The 18,426-nt window shown below is 27.7% G+C and overlaps 2 protein-coding genes across 2 annotated transcripts; one reads left to right on the top strand and one right to left on the bottom strand.

Annotated features, from left to right (window-relative positions):
* The first annotated feature begins 1,275 nt into the window (after positions 1-1,275).
* Positions 1,276-7,378, top strand: LOC113558407 (probable serine/threonine-protein kinase DDB_G0282963). Its single transcript, XM_026963855.1, has 6 exons — positions 1,276-2,483; positions 4,135-4,328; positions 4,407-4,778; positions 4,845-5,716; positions 6,048-6,631; positions 6,777-7,378. The coding sequence occupies exons 1-6, from the start codon at positions 1,818-1,820 to the stop codon at positions 6,954-6,956; spliced, it is 2,868 nt and encodes a 955-aa protein (XP_026819656.1). The 5' UTR covers positions 1,276-1,817; the 3' UTR covers positions 6,957-7,378.
* Positions 7,379-10,845: 3,467 nt separating this feature from the next.
* LOC113556302 (origin recognition complex subunit 3-like) lies at positions 10,846-13,234 on the bottom strand. Its single transcript, XM_026961159.1, has 3 exons — positions 12,424-13,234; positions 11,679-11,883; positions 10,846-11,578 (listed from the first exon to the last, which is right to left on the bottom strand). Exons 1-3 carry the CDS (start codon positions 12,566-12,568, stop codon positions 11,275-11,277), a joined length of 654 nt encoding a protein of 217 aa, XP_026816960.1. The 5' UTR covers positions 12,569-13,234; the 3' UTR covers positions 10,846-11,274.
* Positions 13,235-18,426: the final 5,192 nt, after the last annotated feature.

The raw sequence follows: 18,426 nt of genomic DNA, 5'->3' as shown, positions 1-18,426 counted from the left end.
GCATAAATAAGTTCTATGCAATTAAATTTTTTAATTTGCTTAGTATCTGTGTCTATTATTTTTTGATACAATTAAACAAATTGCTTTTATTGATATTTGATTTTTAAAGCAACTATTTAAGTATTTTAAAATTATATACATATAGACATATTATATTATTATCATGTATAGTTATTACTTATTATAGGTACCTATTTACTTTAAAAACATCAATAAAAGCTATACTATGTGAACATGTACTATTTTATATTGTGTAACATAAAACATGTATAATAGTATAATTAACCATAATATATGAATTATGAAAATATTAGATAGGTATAAATAAATGTATATATAATACAAAAAATAATATAAGTTAATAAGTTGATTAAAATATAAACAATAAATTATAGTTTACACTTTTTAAACACATTATACTTATGTATTATAGCACTATTAAGTATGGACACAATTACACCAAGTCACCGACTGATTCAAAATTAATATACAATTGGGAACTCTTGTAAAAGAATACTTTTTGAAGTATTTTTATGATATTTTAAATATGTACAACTTTTTAAAAGTAATTTTTAAATATTCTGAATACTTTTTAAAAATATTTTTAACAAAATTTAAATACCATAAAGTACCTAGTATCTACGTTTGATTAATTATTTTTCACAAAAATTTGACAAGTGTTTAAAATTTAAAAAATGATATCTTTTTTCTATACTAGAATTTTTAAACATTAGTTAAGACTTAAAATATATGTGAATGAAATATGTGAATATGTATTTATTTACCTCTATATAGTCAGACACTCAGACATGTTATAGTATATATGAAATTGTTAAAATCTATGGTAAGTACTAAGTAGTAATATAATAAGTACATATACTGATATACAATATACATATAGGTATATTGTATAGTATACAATATAAAAAATCCATACTTTGTAAGTATTCATTAAATACAATTTTATAATAGTATTTTAAAAGTATTTTTTACAAGTGCAAATGGGTAAATTTTTAAAAATCTAAAAAACGTTTAAAAAACACTACCTATTCCAGAGGTAATCAATGTGACCGGCACATGGTGCGGTTTACCTCCAATATCATGGTGGCAAGTCTCATAGTCATAATATTATATTGTCGTTAGCATAACCTTACGGTCACCACCGTTATCAGCGGTAACCGGTATGTGCAGTCAGTACAACAACGGTATGACAGTGACCGCGTATTCGACCGCCGCCGTAATTCCTTCGTTCGGCCTAGGCCCGAGATAATACCATCGTTATCGCGTGGTGATGCATTGGTTCATTATAACCTGGGTTCCCGGCGCCCGTCCGCTCGTTGTTGAACGTTAAACTATTAAATTGTTGCGATTTGCTATGACAGCACGACGTTCGTGATCATCTGTCCCTAAACAAAAACACCATCAAAGTCCGTTAATGACGACAACGCCCGATCTTTCAACCTGCGTTTTTTGCGTGTTTTCCTCGCCACGAACGGTCCGACGTCCACCGCCGCCGCCGTAGAGACTAGCTAGATTTTCTATCCGCGTCTTTGTTTTTCGACGTGGATCGATACCAATCATCTCGAGAGCCCCGTTCATAAACATCCGGTAAAATTTTTCGTGTCGTGTTTTGCGTTTTGTTTTGTTTTTTATTTTTTTTTATTTTCACAACCTTCGGTTTTTTACTGTTGATGCTGCTCCTCATATCGTCGTAAACGTTAAGTGATTTTTACTTCGCACTTTACCATTCAGCCCGTTATTATTGTAATAATTGTGCAATAACCGCCTCCCCGACACTCGAACTTCATATTTTTACAATGGAGAGTGCTGCCGTAACCACAAAAGGAGAAGACACTGCCCCCGTCGTTGCTGACGCTACCGACAATACCACTACCACAATCGCTACCGATGCGTTAAATCCGATAGCAGTGACTAATGAAATTGATCCATCTATTAAGTCAGACAAGGAAATGATTATGACAACTAACGATGTTGAACATGTGGCGGTGGTCAGTGATCTAGCTGTTGTGTCAAATGAATCTACAATTACTACTGTTAAAGCCACTAGTGAAAATTCCAAAGTTGAAGAAGATCAATTAAATACAGCTATGGCATCTACAACAATATCAACTGATAAGGTAGATGAGATTAAACAGAATCAAGATGAAACAGCTTTGGACGAGCAACAGAAACCCGTGACAGCTACGGTTGAAAAAGAAATTGTAATCAATGAAAACTCGGATGCAAATCTAGATATCTCAATAAAATCAAAATCAGAGTATGATGAAATAATTAACTCAACAATTGGTAGTGGATTTGAAGATGCTGTTGAGTATATGAATAATGATGAAGAAGATAGTGTTGTAAAAGAACAGCCTCGAGATGTAATTCAACAAGAAAATGTTCCCGATAATGAGACCAGTTCACAACAAGAAGTAGAGGGAGGTGACGGTGAAGAAAACTCTAGTGAAGAAAACAAAGATGTGAGCATAATAATTAAAATTATATAAAATATTATGTTCCATAGGTGTTTTGTTATTTGTTTTTAGCACAGTTATAAATTGTATTTTTTTGTGCATCTTTGTATAATTTTGTGTCCATCAAATGTTTTTTTTTCTAAAATTTAATGCATACTTAAGCTCTAAATTGGTATCAATATTTAAAATCATTAGATAGGTACCTATATCTAATGTACATAATATTACATTACATACACCATAACTGTTAACCATTACATTAATACATAATAATATTATTTTATACATTCCATTTAAACAAACAGTGGGCACTGAGGTCACCGCTCTGTTATATATTAGGTGTCGAGTGATTCACCATAATAGATATATTAAATTTGAAGTGATATGTCATTATATATGAAAAACAATTCTGAATGAAAATGGTCTGTTAGCCTATATCACTAAATATATTTTATAGTATGTTTTTTTGATGTAGGTAGCTAAAATAATATATATTTATATCAATTATTATATTATTGTTATATATTTGAGTCAATACCCCCCCGCCTTTTCATACAACAGTATGATTGAATTCATTGTACCTATAATTGATAAATAGATACTATCTTAAAATTAATTTACATATTTTTAAAATTTTATTCAGTATAATTAATGATGTATGTAAAAGTTGCAAGGTAACCATGGTTACATAACAATTATTTTAATAATAGGTAATATTGGGTTTACTTAAAAACTTTTATTTTACCTTAATATTTTGTTTGTTTTTTCCGATTAAAAAAAAGTATTGTTAATTTTTAATTTAGATCTCTCTAAAATTTAAACTCTAATTTGTTATCTAAAATCACGTTCAAGGTTAAAAGTAGAAGCATTTTATCGACTAATTATCACGTACACATACAAAAAAAAAACCATTACAATACATTCATTGCATAATTTCATTCAAAATTTCAAATTCCATTTAAATATTTTATGTTACTGAGCTCAAATGTTGAACTTCAAGAACACTTTGGTTTTTTCTGAGAATATTGATGTAACAATTTAAAGAAAAATGTTCTCAAAAGGATATCACACTCACGCCGTTGTTGTTTGTTTTAAAATATGTAATGTAGTAAATGTATTGCAAAATACAAATATGTATGTAATTTATGTTAAACTTTGTTAGTTTTAATATTACAGTGAATAATAATAAAAAAATAATAATAATAAATAATTGTACTTATTATCAAACTTAAAAGTAATATAATTGTTTGAGTTAGCCAATTTTTTAAGCAAATTATCTATGTAAAATATCGCAAATTAAAGGTACTCATAACTTCCATAAAATATCAAACAAACATAGATAATGTTATGTTTATGATCTATTAAAACTATCAACACTTAATATGAACTGATTGACTTAAATTTTCTATGCTAGGTATGCTAGATAAATTTATTCTCTTAATATTTTTTTTGTTGGTTTATTTTTACTGTGTCTAGATTTTACTTAAGCATCTATTTTACCTAATTATTTTATTTATATGATCAGATATTTGTATTGCCTTACTAATCTTCTCTAATTTGTTATAAAATATTCTTTAAAATATTTCTATTTTTCAATACCATAGTTGTCCAACTATTTTTAAATTTAATTTGTGTTTTTGTTGTTATTTTATTTTAGCCTTCAGCACCTGCAGAACCTGTAGTACCTGTGCCTGTGGATGATGATACTAATGATCCACAATACATACCCAGACGTGGAAGATTCTATGAACATGATGACCGTATGGCTTATAGTACAACAAGCTCTGAAGGATCAGAATCAGATAATGGATATGAAGAAGATTCAGGAGACGATGATGGAGTTGTTTCTGAGTGAGTAGTGGCAAAAAAATATAATACTTATTAAGTGTAATAATAAATTTATATTATTTTATTATTAATGATTATTAGTCGTCGCCGTATTAGAAGACGACATACCGGCATTAAAAAACCAAAATCAGTGATCCCAGTAGATACAGCTGAAAATACTGCTTTAGCTGCTGGAGATGGAACATCGTCTACTAAAAAAGTCTTGGCTATATCTAAGGTTGCTGCTACAGCAAAAGACTCTGAAACTTCTGTAACTGCTGGTGGATCGGCAAAAAAACCTAGTGTAGGTTCTAGAAAATCCCGTGATTTAGATGCTTTGGATAAATGGACACACGATTTGTATGATGAAAACGAACAGACACGTAAAAGCCGTGATGAATTACTGGCCTCATATGGATATGACATAAGGGAAGAATCAGAGGCACCTCGAGCTCGACGTCACCATAAATATGGGTAAGTGTATTATAGAAACCATTTATATATAGCCATTACTGATAATTACAAATTATTTCATTTTAGGCGAGCTGCCACTACCAAATATACTCGTAATTGGCAAGATACAAAAGCTTACATTGGTACTGCTGGTGGGCAGCAGTCTATGAAAGTAAAGCGTGGGGGTATGGCTCGACGCAGTGTTGGCGGTCCAAATAAGAATATAAAGAAATCTACAGCTGATGATTATACCTCTGAATTCCCTGCTTTGGATAATTCAAAGAAATCTGAGCCTAATTCTTCAACTGTGTCTTCCACAGATGTAGAAGTTTCAGTCCAGAATCACGAACAACAACCAAAAACTCCTGTTCAGAATGAAGAAAAAAAGACAAATGTTGGAGCTGTGGAAACTGGCCAAGCTCGACATCACACTTCATCCCGAGCAATCTCAAAATCTAATACAACTTCTCCTGCAAATCGAAACAATCGTCAAGATCAGCTAAATGGTGGGCCTTCTTCATCTTCATCAACTAATAATAAAAACTATTTCAATCGGTCTTCAACTGAGTCTCCAATTAGTAAAGAAAAAGGTGCTCAAGTAAATCGAGACTCTCCTACAGCACCTAATTCAAACTTTTTTAATCGAAGACCACAACAAAGTAGTAGTAGCCATAATCAACATCAAAATTTTAAGCAACAACACTTTAATAACAGTCAAGGACATAACCAGCAACACCAACATTCTTCGTCACCTAGAGGCCGTAATTTCCATCAACATCATACTTCGCATCAATATAATCGTGATAGGTACTTTTCTAAGGGTTCTATTCCTTCATCTTCATCCAGTACAAATCAACACAACTACGATCAGCAACATAATTCTGTAGCACCTACTACTGCTGGCACAGGGCGCACACAACATAGTGGTGGACATTATCAACATTACAATAATCGTCAATGTAAGTATTCTAACATAAGATGTGTTATCAACTTTAATTCTTCTAGATATTTTTCTATTATAATTTATAACACTCATTAACTTATTATCGTGTTGATGCGATATAATATTCTTGTTCTCAAGTACTATAACTATGTGTGTTTTGCTATGCATAAATTCATTCATGTAATAATTAACTCATAATTACCAATAATTGCATTAGTCTTAACTTAATCCAAACTTTTATTTAAAACAATATATTTGCTTTAATAGTGCAAGTAGACACCTAAAAAGTATAGAATTGTACTAATTTATTATTAATTAATAATATCTCAAAATAATTCTTTTTTTAGATGAAAATGAAAATCAACAAATTGAGCCACCTGCACCACCAACACCAGTTGTACGTAGCTCCAAACGCTACTCAGTTCAAAGCCGCAGGGAGCTTCCTGACCCTGTCCTGAATTTTGGTGGATTATCTAAAACACCTCAGCCACAGCCTCCAGCTTCTCAGCAACAAAATGGGTTAGTGATGCAAGACCAACAAATTCAACCTGCGTCTCAACAATTACAACAGCAACAACCAATCCAAATTCATCAACAACCACCACCACCATTGCAAATACAGCAGTATCACCAACCCTTACAACCAATACATCATGGCATGGTACTTGATCACAACACTGGTATGATGGTTATGGCTGCTGCTGATCCATCCATGTACCATCATCAAATGTATGCTACACCCCAGTATGCAACTGGAGTAGCACCAGGTCCAGCAACTGGTAGTGCTGATGACCCAAATGCAGCAGCAGCAGCAGCTGCTGCAGCTGCTCTTCAGATGCTTGCAGCTCAAGCAGCTGTTTACCAACCAGTACCAACAGGTGCGACAGGTGTAACATCGCCACCACCTGGAACTCAATCTTTGCAACAACCAGTAAGTTAATCATTGACTAATTTAAAATATTTTGTATACACTATTTTTAATACTAACTCTTTTAAATTTTTAAATTTGTTGTCATTATTTCAAAGGTGAAATTGTTATCATACATTGAATGAATTATCATCATTTTTTATTTTAGGAAACCTTCATGACTACTTATTATCAACCACAACAACAGCCACAACAACAACCTCCCCCAAGACGTGTCAATCTGGCTATACCCATTGTGGCACCGCCTCCAGAACCTAATCAACAGCAAGGGAATTCAAAAACCAATGTATCTACTACACCGCCACCTACTGCAGCTTCAACCAACTGAGAACGCTTCTATAACTAACTATCATTATAACTACTACAAAATATTGAAACTTTTTCGGTTTTTTTAACATTTTCTTAGTTGTATACAAGAACTATTTGGTTAATATTTGGTTTTTAATCTATACCATTATCTTAGATAGCGGTATCAACTGATTCTGTGTTTAATTTTGTTTTAATTATCTTTTATTACTATTCAATGATCATTATTTTATACTTCGTTCAAGAAACGAATCAAATTATATAATTTTTTTAGGATGCATGACCACAGTACTACACTGTACAAAACACTTAGGTATCTAATTTATCTCAGTTTATAATTATTTTATTGTTTGTAAATCCTATTATCGTCTTATTATCAAAAATAAATTAAAATACCGATAAACCACTGAATCTAATAAATAATTGTTTTGATAACATTGTATTTTAAATAAAATAAAAACTAATTACTACATAATTACAAATATTATATGTATTTGATAAATTTAATTTGTATTATCAACGAGTATTTCAAGCTATGATAAGAGTATTTTAGGATTGTGAAATATAATATAATGTCATTAATATACCCAATTCAATCAACAATTAGAAGTGGTAATTAAATAATGTTGGAAATTATTAAATTGGTAATAGCAAACCAGATAAAAGATCTAAATTAAAATAGTTTTTATCTGTATTAGTTAAATGAGAAATATTACCAATTTTACTTCTTGTTGAATTTAAATAAAAAAAATTGTTTCAATGGTCTAGATATTAAAACATGTCAATAGTTTGCTATAAGATTACATTTTAATATTTTATATCGCATAGTAAGATTTAAGCTAGCTAACTATGCCTAAACCTTCTTATAAGTAGGGACTGAAATTAAATGCACTAAAAATGTGGTAAATATAATGTGATTATGAAAAGAAAATAGGTCAATATAGTTTATATGCATAAATATGCACATTTAATTGTAAAATATGCTCCAATATGTATCATACATTTATATTAACAAATGGTAATTTTATTTTAATCATGTTTCTTTATACATTTTTTATTTTTACAATTTGAAAAACAATAAAATAAATATACCTTTTAACATTAAAAATGTTATTTAGTTAAAAAAAAATATTTCATTTCAAATAACAGTTCAAATTTGCTATGTAGCCAACGAACAAATATTAATTTGTATACAACCATGAAATTAATCTTTGATAATTTCACTTATCAAATGAGAGTTAATCAATAATTTTCAATATCACTTTTTTTTGTGAATTGGTGATTAATAAAACTTCATATTTCTGGAATAAAGGTATGAAGTGATTTTATTATTTACCAAGATTTTACAAAATAAACCCATAATATGCACTAAAGACAAAATATGCCTTAACCCTCCAATTATGTGCAAAATAAAATGTTGTCTATGGAATCAGTTTGATTTGAAATTAAAATTTAAAACATTTTAAACCCTCAATAATATAGTGTATACACTCAGTATGAATATGCAAATGGATATAATTTTGACCACTAATTATAAGGCATAAGTTATAACTCAAAATGAGACTTCTCACTATACAGACTGAAATGAACATTTTTATAATTTTTAAATTGTATTAGTCCTGGCATATCCTGTCACTATGGTTTTTCAGCTTTTTGTGATCTCTTGACTACTATCACAAACTATGAAAAACATGGTATAATATTTTAATTTCTTTTTTTTTCCCTAGATTTGAATAGATATCTAAATAGATAACTAAATATCCTAGATTATTCTATACATATTAAAATAATTATAATTATACCTTGTAGATCTTCATATGGAAGACTAATTCAAACAGATTTTTTATAATGTTATTCTAGTTTACTTGTAGTTTATTTAGGATACTTTCATCTAGTCTACTTTACACTAATAGTCCTTGTTAAATGATGAAAAAGAAAAATAGGTATATGGCACTCGTAGTTAGATTAAGTATTAAGTTTTAATGGCTTTATCTAATACAATTAATAAGAAATTACTCAATACATTATATAGCTTTCCTAATAAATTTAAAAAAATGAAGATTCTATCGTAAATTCAAAATTGTTATCAAATATAATACCAAGGTCCAATGAGTTGAACATTTCTTTTATCAAAATACATTTATTTAAAAAACTATCTGATTCTATTAACACATCTGTGTAATTAATATTGAATTAAAATTAAGACTAATTTTGTTAATAAAAACAGTTATAAATATAGTTTTTCTGCATTGAGTGTTAAATTTCTGTCACAAAGGCATTCATAGACTTAGTTAACACCGTTGCTTTATGATGTCCCTACAATACTTTTATAATAGGTATTAAGATTTAGTTTTTAGAGCACCCTATTCCAGTGATAAACATTTTTCAATAGATATTCCAAGTTTTATGCACAACAGCTATAAAATTTAATTATTTTTTTTAATATTAATTGTTATTTTGTAATTTGTAAATTATCAGTTATACATTTTAATATAAGCTATAATATCAAATTTTCTAAAAATATTAAACAAGTATAATTTTTTATAATTATCTAGATTCTAGAACAAGCAATATTTAAAAAGTAATTGAAATAGTTTTCTGTTATTTGAAATACTATTCTTATGAAGTGTTCAAAATATTGTTCATTAGTAATTGAGAAATTATTCCAATTACTGTTTGTGTTTATCAATGGTTGCAATAAATATTTTTTACTTATTAGTTATTGCTTGGTTATTAACATTCATTAATTTGATAATAATAAAATATAAAAATGATATGAATATTATCAGGTACTATAATATAATTATACATATTTTATTTTATAATATATAACGAACAAATAGATCTATTAAGCTCAAAGAATGCATTTATTGCAATTTTTTTTATTGTTTTTTCAACAAAAATGAGTTTATAAAAAAAAATATACAAATTTTCATAATTATTATTTATGATATAATATAATTTGTTTATATTAAAATTGATTCTTAAAAATAATTTAAAATATCATAAACATTAACAAACATTTATTATTACAATAGAATTCTTTTGTTCGCGAAATATAATATAAAACAAAAAACATTTATAATATACATATTAAAAATAATTTTACCAATAGCAATACAACATTATTTATTCAGGTTTACCTATTTAAAGCAGTTCTTATAATCAATACTTTATTAGTTTTATCAATTGCTAATCAAAACAGAACAATTTTTTTTATAGTTTTTGATGTATTCAACTAAATGTATTAATAACAAATGTGGTGAATATCTAGTATGCAATTTAAACCACAAACAATATATTATGTATTTATCAACTGAAAATATGTTGAAAGACAGAACTTGTAATCTATGTTAAAAATAATATTATCTTGAGTAAGACAATATTAAGATTAGCTTCAACAATGAAAAATATTATTCATAAATATGTAATTCTAAATCAACTCGGTATTAAATTGATTAAAAAAAGAGAGCTATCCACAAAATCCAAGAGAACTTCATATCAAACTACTGTTAAGTTTATTTTACAGGTGGCATTCAAAAATAAATACAAAAAAACTAAAAAAGCCATTTTTGTAGGTATTCTATCAAAAATTATAATTAATACATCACATTTTAGTGAAACCTAAAATTCCATGGCTTTTAAACTCAACAGTTTTTTTTTTTTGTATTTTGTTTAAGAACATTTTTATTAAAAATTAATATTTTTAAATTAAATATTTTTATATAATATCAGTCAATCACACTAAATATGACAATCTTAATGAACAACTTATAGTTATCTTATATTATTATATTTAATAACAATTTGTATATAAAAATATTTAGTTATGATAAAATATTTGACATTTGTTTAACTACCTCGTTAAAAAGAATCCAAATTCAGATGATTATAATTTTATAAATAATAATTTAAACTTAAAAATAAAAATGCAACATTGCTTGACAAGTTAAAGATCATAATAAATTAATAGTTAGATAAAAGCTAGGATTGTAATTAATATTAATTGGAAATTAACCATTACCGCCCTTTAAATTATATTGACATTTCACAAATTACATTTTAATTATGTTATCAAATGATATACAAAATTGGATTGTGAAATATCAAACACGAATAATAAAAAAAAGGAATTAATTAAGTTATAATTGACCATATGTTGATTGAAACTTAATTAGTGCTAATAGTGGTTACCAATTATATAAAATAAGTTATATAAATAAAAAGGAAATACATGTTTACAAATTAAAAAAAAACCCCATCATAAAAATTAATTTAAGATAAATATAGACTGCAATACAGTAACTAACATTTTGTTAATTTTTTAGTTGAAATAACATTTAATTTGGTTGGTGCATCCAAAAATTTGATTTGTTACTTTCTTTGACATTTGTAGGCATTACCACAGATTGAGAGATTGAACTGAATTCTTTTTCAAATAGAGGAGGTGGAGATTCCATACAAGGTTTTGTTTCCAATAAGTCTAATAAATGCTGTTGCTGCTGTGGTTGTTGATGTTGTTGTTGTTGTTGTTGTTGTTGTAGTTGTTGTTGTTGTTGTTGTTGATCATCGAGAAAATCAATACTTGGAACTATACTACTTTTAAATTTGATTTTCGTAACTAATTTACGATCATAGTTTGCACTGAAAAACAAAAAAAATAAATATATGACCTACAGAATAATATATTAATAATACCTAATAATCAATTTATAAAAATATACATTTGATAGTATAAATATACCACTTAGGCTCAGGTACTGTTAAAACAGTATTTATAATAGTTTGTTTCTGGTTCAGGAGTTCACGTTTTTCTTCTTCAAGCTCATCACGCTTGTCTCGTAGTTCCGATAAACGACCATTAATTTGTGCTAAAGATAATCTATTTTCTTGTATTTTTAGATCTTCTGCATATTTCTTTTTTCTCAAAAGTTCAGCATCGGTTTCAGCTAAGGAACAAGAAAAAAATATTATATACCTATATTTTGTTTTTCATTTATAAATGTTATTTTTATTTGGGACAATATATAATTATTTTACATTATATATTTTTTTAAACTATTATTTATCTCTTTCTACCAACTTTGTAGATATAGTGCTATAAACACTTTAGTTTTGATACAACTAATGTCCGTCTAACAAGTTTAATTTAAATACAGATTAAAAACAAGAATATCTCAAAAACTAAAATTAATTTTATTTTATTAAGTATTATTTATTTCAAGTATACTAATAATTAAAAATTAGTTGGGGAAAAAAATCTCTAGTCAATTGAGTATTCTATAGATATCTAATATTAATAGTGTGTTTATAAAAAAAATATATAAGCTTTCAAAAATTTTAAACGAATGAACAATGAATGCCTGTAACTCGTATTTCGTTACATTTGCTCAATGCTCATGTTTATAATTAATTAACCATTTTATTGTAGCAAGTCTGCGAAAAAAATTAAACCGACAACAAGGGGACGTTAAAAATCGGAAACGCACCTTGTTTGTCCTTCTCTCGGCGTGACAGGATGTGCGCGCGTAACGATTTCCACATTCTTTTATTTCGCATCTTGCAGGTGTGTCTGTTCGAGACGCCGATCGGGTTTCCTTCGACGAACACTGGTGCGGAGTCGTTGAACGCCATTGTGGCGTCGGACTACGGGAAAAATATTACCGGGCCGCGCTCGAGTCACGGGCTCTTTGGTCGAGTCCGCCGAGAGGTGTAATGGCGACGAAAGAAAATACAATCACTCTGACGGATTCGCTCCTCTTACGCGGGTCGACAAAAAATGTCGGCCGTTACGCGCCGAGAGCGGTTTGTCTTGGCACTGCGGTGACGGCGACAGTAGTGCGTACGTATTGCGTTAAACATGTCACGGCGGCAAGAAACTCCGACACGACGGCGAGTCCGGAACCGATGAGCGCTATAGAGGGAAATGCGCACGCTGCGCGTCGGCCGCCGATTGAACGATCGGTACGGACAGCACACTCGTCGGGCGATCGATCGATCGGTTTAGCGGGCGACGGAACGAAAAAGCGTCGACAATTATAACGTTACGTTTGATATTTTACGCGTTGTTGAGCTTAAACTCAGTACGCACGTCCGTCGGCAGTGTAGACCGTTTCGTGTGGCGCGATTCGCGGCGTTTCGTCGACAGCGGTCAGCGATGGGTGATGGCTAGGCGTTCGTCGATCGATCCGTCGGCGCAGTGTTCCCGCGATTGGCGGTTAACGGCGCGGCGTCGGTTAGAGCGAGTCGTTGCGGTTGCCGTCGTCGTCGGAGGAGTCGGGATTCGCGTTCGCCGCGGTTTCCCAGTGGCTGAGGGGCAAATGCGCGCGTTATCAACCGTCGTCGCGGAAATCGTTGTTGTAGTTGTTACCGCATAAATGGTTTTGTAATATGCCCTTTGGTAACAATGCTTGTCGTTATCACTTAACACGCATGGTCGTCTGAACGCGGGTGGGCTCGATAGAGGGCCATAGTTATGTTCCGTGATAGAGGACAGGTCTCAAACGCTTGTTATAGTTACTGTGTGTGGTCACAGATAAAAGGATAAGGGCCACTAGGGCCAGACGCCGCCGGTGTCGTTGAAATGTCAGTAACTACCATAGTGTTCCGTTCATGTCAGTACCACGGATTGAGATTAAAAAATTTGATTTTATGACATGTCGTTGCTTATTGATAAAGAATTCTAGATTATTAAATCGAGGATTAAATGTATTAATTTGTGTTATCAAAAATATCAATACTCACTAGTCACTACTTCACTAGTCAGCTTAAGACAGTTTTAGTCACTATAGTATTAATCGTCCAAATATTTAGAAACTTAGTTTCTAAAAAACAACGAATCATTTGAATCTAGAAGAGTGATTGACCTAGGTTCAGGTTGAATGTGTTGGTGTCAGACTGTTGCATGTTTTGGCTAGATCAAAGCTTGTAAGTTATGTCGAGCTGTGTATTTAAAATAAATAATACGTTTTACTCATAATTAAAATGCTTATATATAACGCAATCATATAATCATAAGCTAATCGTAATATATAGCTTTATAAGTTTAAATTTTTATCATGCACTATAGTAGTAACCAAAGTTTAAAATTGTTGTCTGCTTAAAATATGATTTTATATAAATAATAATGATAATGATTTTAATCTTTAAACCTAATGTATGAAAGAAATTATTCCTATGAATGTATACATTCATAATGAATTACATTTTCACGATTAAATAATATTAAATAGATAATTAATAAACAGATATTAGGTATTAGGTTATTAGATACACAAATACACAATAATATAATTTTTTTTTTCATTTTAAACGTTTATTTTTAGACAAGTAATTTGAATAGGTGTTTTCAAATTCAAATTGTTTTATAAACACTATATTTCCGAAATGTTTATTAACTACCTATTAATATATTTGTTTATTAAGAGAACAACATACCCTATGCGTTGTCTTTGTCTTACTAACGTACATCATAACAAGTTTGCTTTCAGCAGAACACAATTTGAGATGTTAGCTTTAATACTAGAGTAAATTTACTTATTATCAAATTTAAAAGTAAGTTGATTATCTAAAAAATCACTAATGCTTTTATTGATATTATCATTTTAAAGTGATTTAGGAACATTTTAAAGTTGTGTAATATTTTACATAGCTACAACTCACTTTAAAATGATAATATAAATAAAAGCATATGTTATTTTCTAGATAATATTCTGATCTTTAAATTTTATAGGTAATAGGTAAATTTATTCTAATATTAAAGTTAACATCATAAAATGTGTTCTGCTGAATGCAAATTTGTTATGATGTACGTTATTAAGACGTAACACAGAGACAACACATACGGGTATGGTGTCCTCTTGATACTTAATCACAACACTCCCCTTGTTAAATAAAAGCTGCTGCTTTCATGAGTTAGTTAATACACCTATAAAATACAAAAAAGTTATACATTGCAACATAAATTAAAATTAAGGTTTATTAAAAAAATCTGAGCTACTCATATTTAGTATGAAGTCTATAACAGTAAATAAACTTTCCTACCACCTCTTTTTTTCTAATAATAACACGTACTATGGTATATTTTTTTCGTTTTATTTTCTGGTTTACTAGAAAGATGATAGTTTTACTTCAGGTTGTAAAAAACACCTGATCTCATTTATTCTTTATAGCTTGTTCCGTGTTTAGATATTTTTACAGCATTGAATCAATTCTTCAATTTTAGTTTGTTTATAGTTTAAAAAACTTTCAAGATGCACACTTAAAATTTTAATCTTAAATATACAATTGTAATTTTTAAAATTTAAATTCTTACTTAATTATTTTTTTATTTAAACGGCACTTATGTTTAAGTTAAATTAGAATTTTCTATTGTATAAGTATTATAAATAATAATATTTAAATTGATTTTTCAGATTAAAAGAACATTGGATAATTTTAAGTTGTCTGGCAGAGGATACATATTGGCAGAAAAAGTACCTTAGAATGAATGACTATTAACATAAAATTGATATGTAAACCAATATCGATGTTTTTCTATAGTTAAAAAGTTATCATATGCTTATCAAATTATAGTAGTTATTTTAATATTATTAATTATTATTAATTTACTATTTTTAGAGGAATAAATGTATCAATAAATTATGTGATTGGCGTCGTGTAATCTATAAAGAGGATATTTTGGAATAAGCCAGAATTGATGACACTGTTGTTTGGACAACTGCACCAACTAAAATAATCTCAAAAAAATTTAATTTTCCTATCTAGATTAAGATAACCTATCTTCAACAATATTTGCATATTATCAATAGAAAACCTATAATAGTATTCCAAAACAGAACCGCTCATCGCAGGCATTATAATGTCAATAAATTAAACTCATTGCTTGATAAAAAATATTATAGTTTAGATAGTTAAAAGGTATAATTACTATACAACATCATATTATAATGACAATAATAACAATGAATTTAATGTAAAATTAGTTAGAAAGTAGGAAATTGATATAATCAAGATACATACAAACAATGGTTTGACTTTCACTCTTAAATAATCCTTTTGGGTATAATTGTTCAGTGTTCTTTCTGGATTACTGTGATTGTTAATTTGGCAAATTTTCAAAACAATTTAGAAGATCTGTTTTCTTTCTTCTGGAGATAAAATTCAATTCTTCATAATTATTATTTAATTGCACAAATTTAGATGTTGAATATTATTGTCAATAAAAATAAAAGATACCTATGTTATAAACATTGTTTATTTGTTTTACTACTAATATTAATAATAATATTATGAGTATTAGTATTTTGTTGAATTCTTGTCTGTTGTAGATGTGAACAAATCTACTTGTTTTTTTAGTAGGTAAAAGAAATAATCAATTTTAAAATTGTATTAAAGAATAAAATAATATCATTAATATTTTCATCAGTAAATTATAACAATAACTTATGTTCACTACCATTTTGTTTTAAATATTTTTGAATTTTTCTAGGAGACAATGATCTAATATTAAATAAGTAAAGATGAGTGGATATTAAAGGATAATGTGTAAATAATTGTAGTAAAACACATGACTATAATAATAATATATTTCTTATTTTGTATGTACTTGAGTAGATAAAAATTTTTTTTAACTTTTTTACATTTAAATATTTATATGTAAAAATCAACTTGCAAGAATAGTTTAATAAAATAGTTTAGGTTTTTTTCATATTATAAATGTCTGCATTTAGGTACAACAATATTAATCTAGGATTATTAAGATAAGTTTTTTATGTAATAAATATCAGCATGTAGATTTAAAGTCACCATTACATTTCCAGATAGCAAAATTATACTTGCATAATTTATGAATATTTTTTGAGAAATTTTAATATATTAAGAATATCTGTTTATGGTTGTCAGAATATTTTCCTTATGCATTGTCACGATATCTATGAATTTTTATTGAAAAATCAATGAAAAATTATCATATTTCATACAAATATTGCCAAAATAATCAACTATATATTATTATAAAATTGCCTTATTTATTTTGATATTGTTATTTAAAATACACTGCATTATAAATAAATCATAAAAACACATTTTTCTTATAAAAGATATAATAATTTATTAACTATAAACTATATAATTAGAAAATAATTAATTATTCATACAAATAATGTAATATACTGAATATTGAATTAAAATAATAATTTTTTAAGTTGTAAATCAAATAATTTAAAAATCGGATTTGAAAAAAATCTTTTTTATACTTTAATTAAACAAAAAGTAAAATAAAATGTATCCTATTAATGAATAAAATATTTCATTAAAGAGTTAGAAATACTTATATTTTTATATCTTATTCAAAAAGATTATTTATTAATAAAAATTAAATATTTAAACTAATTAAAGTTAAATAATTATAATTAATTTTAATTCTCAAGTTGTTCTTATAGATTAGCAACTTGTTTTTTTTTTAAATGAAACCAAAGTTTTTATTAATTATTTAATTTCCTTGAATTGGCTAGTAATGAATTTTTCATCTTATTTATTAATTCTGCCAATGTAATATATTTATAAATTTATATATATTTATATATTTTATATTTCCGTGTTATTAATATCTGTATGGAAAATATAATAAATCATATTTTTCAGTTTTAGATAGTCTATGGTAGCCCATATATTTTAATGCTTTTAATTATACCTTGCAATTTTTAAATAAAACCATTTATAAATTAATATATTCTATGGAATATTATTTAAAAAATATATAGTTAAAATACAATATTATTTTTATTATAGTATATAGGTACACTTAATTTGCAAACTTTAAGAATTATTTATATGCCACATTTTTGTGTGAATATTTTATAAAATGTAAATTGTTTTGAATTTTAATCCTTATGAAAAACACATGGTAAAAATTCTTCATTAGGTACATTATTAACCCAATTATTGAGGGTTGCTTAAGTCTTATTTATTATTAATAATATATATTTATTTAGAAGTTGTTTTTCTTGACATGAAACAAAACGTTCAAAACAATCTATATAAATATAAATATGACTTAATATAGGTTTTCTTTGAAAAAAACAATCTTTCTCAAACACATTACTTCAAATCTTTCATTAATAACATTATCTAGATACCATATTTTGTCCAAATAATTAAGTTAGATATTTATTTTATAAAGAAATTTACAAATAGAAGGCACAAACGCCTTATTTTTTTAAAAAATTTTCTAACCAACAATTAATAGCTTCTGTTAGTAGGGCTTTATCATTTGATAGTCACCCTTTCTACTATTTTTCTTATAAATTGAATTACTTTATAATATACAGCGGAGCGTCGATTATCCGTACTAATTGGGACCAAAGGGGGTGCGAATAATCGATTTGTGAGGAAAATCAAATAACCATTGAAAATTGTAATATAAAGTTAAAAACTAATTTACTAGATACAATACTAAATATATTATTCATACATAATATAAAAAATATAAT

This window comes from Rhopalosiphum maidis, chromosome 3 (genome assembly GCF_003676215.2).
Source record: "Rhopalosiphum maidis isolate BTI-1 chromosome 3, ASM367621v3, whole genome shotgun sequence".
NCBI lineage: Eukaryota > Metazoa > Arthropoda > Insecta > Hemiptera > Aphididae > Rhopalosiphum > Rhopalosiphum maidis.
Note: the sequence above shows the minus strand (reverse complement) of the source record. Positions and strands in the feature narration are given on the sequence as shown.

What these genes read in the sequence shown, in the direction of transcription:
- LOC113558407 (XM_026963855.1), top strand. Translation starts at nt 1,818, where the DNA reads ATGGAGAGTGCTGCCGTAACCACAAAAGGAGAAGACACTGCCCCCGTC. An exon ending in CTAGTGAAGAAAACAAAGAT is followed by an intron (nt 2,484 to 4,134) that starts GTGAGCATAATA and finishes ATTTTATTTTAG; the next exon opens with CCTTCAGCACCTGCAGAACC. An exon ending in CTCAATCTTTGCAACAACCA is followed by an intron (nt 6,632 to 6,776) that starts GTAAGTTAATCA and finishes TTTTTATTTTAG; the next exon opens with GAAACCTTCATGACTACTTA.
- LOC113556302 (XM_026961159.1), bottom strand. Translation starts at nt 12,568, where the DNA reads ATGGCGTTCAACGACTCCGCACCAGTGTTCGTCGAAGGAAACCCGATC. An exon ending in CCGAGAGAAGGACAAACAAG is followed by an intron (nt 11,884 to 12,423) that starts GTGCGTTTCCGA and finishes CTTGTTCCTTAG; the next exon opens with CTGAAACCGATGCTGAACTT. An exon ending in ACAGTACCTGAGCCTAAGTG is followed by an intron (nt 11,579 to 11,678) that starts GTATATTTATAC and finishes TTTGTTTTTCAG; the next exon opens with TGCAAACTATGATCGTAAAT.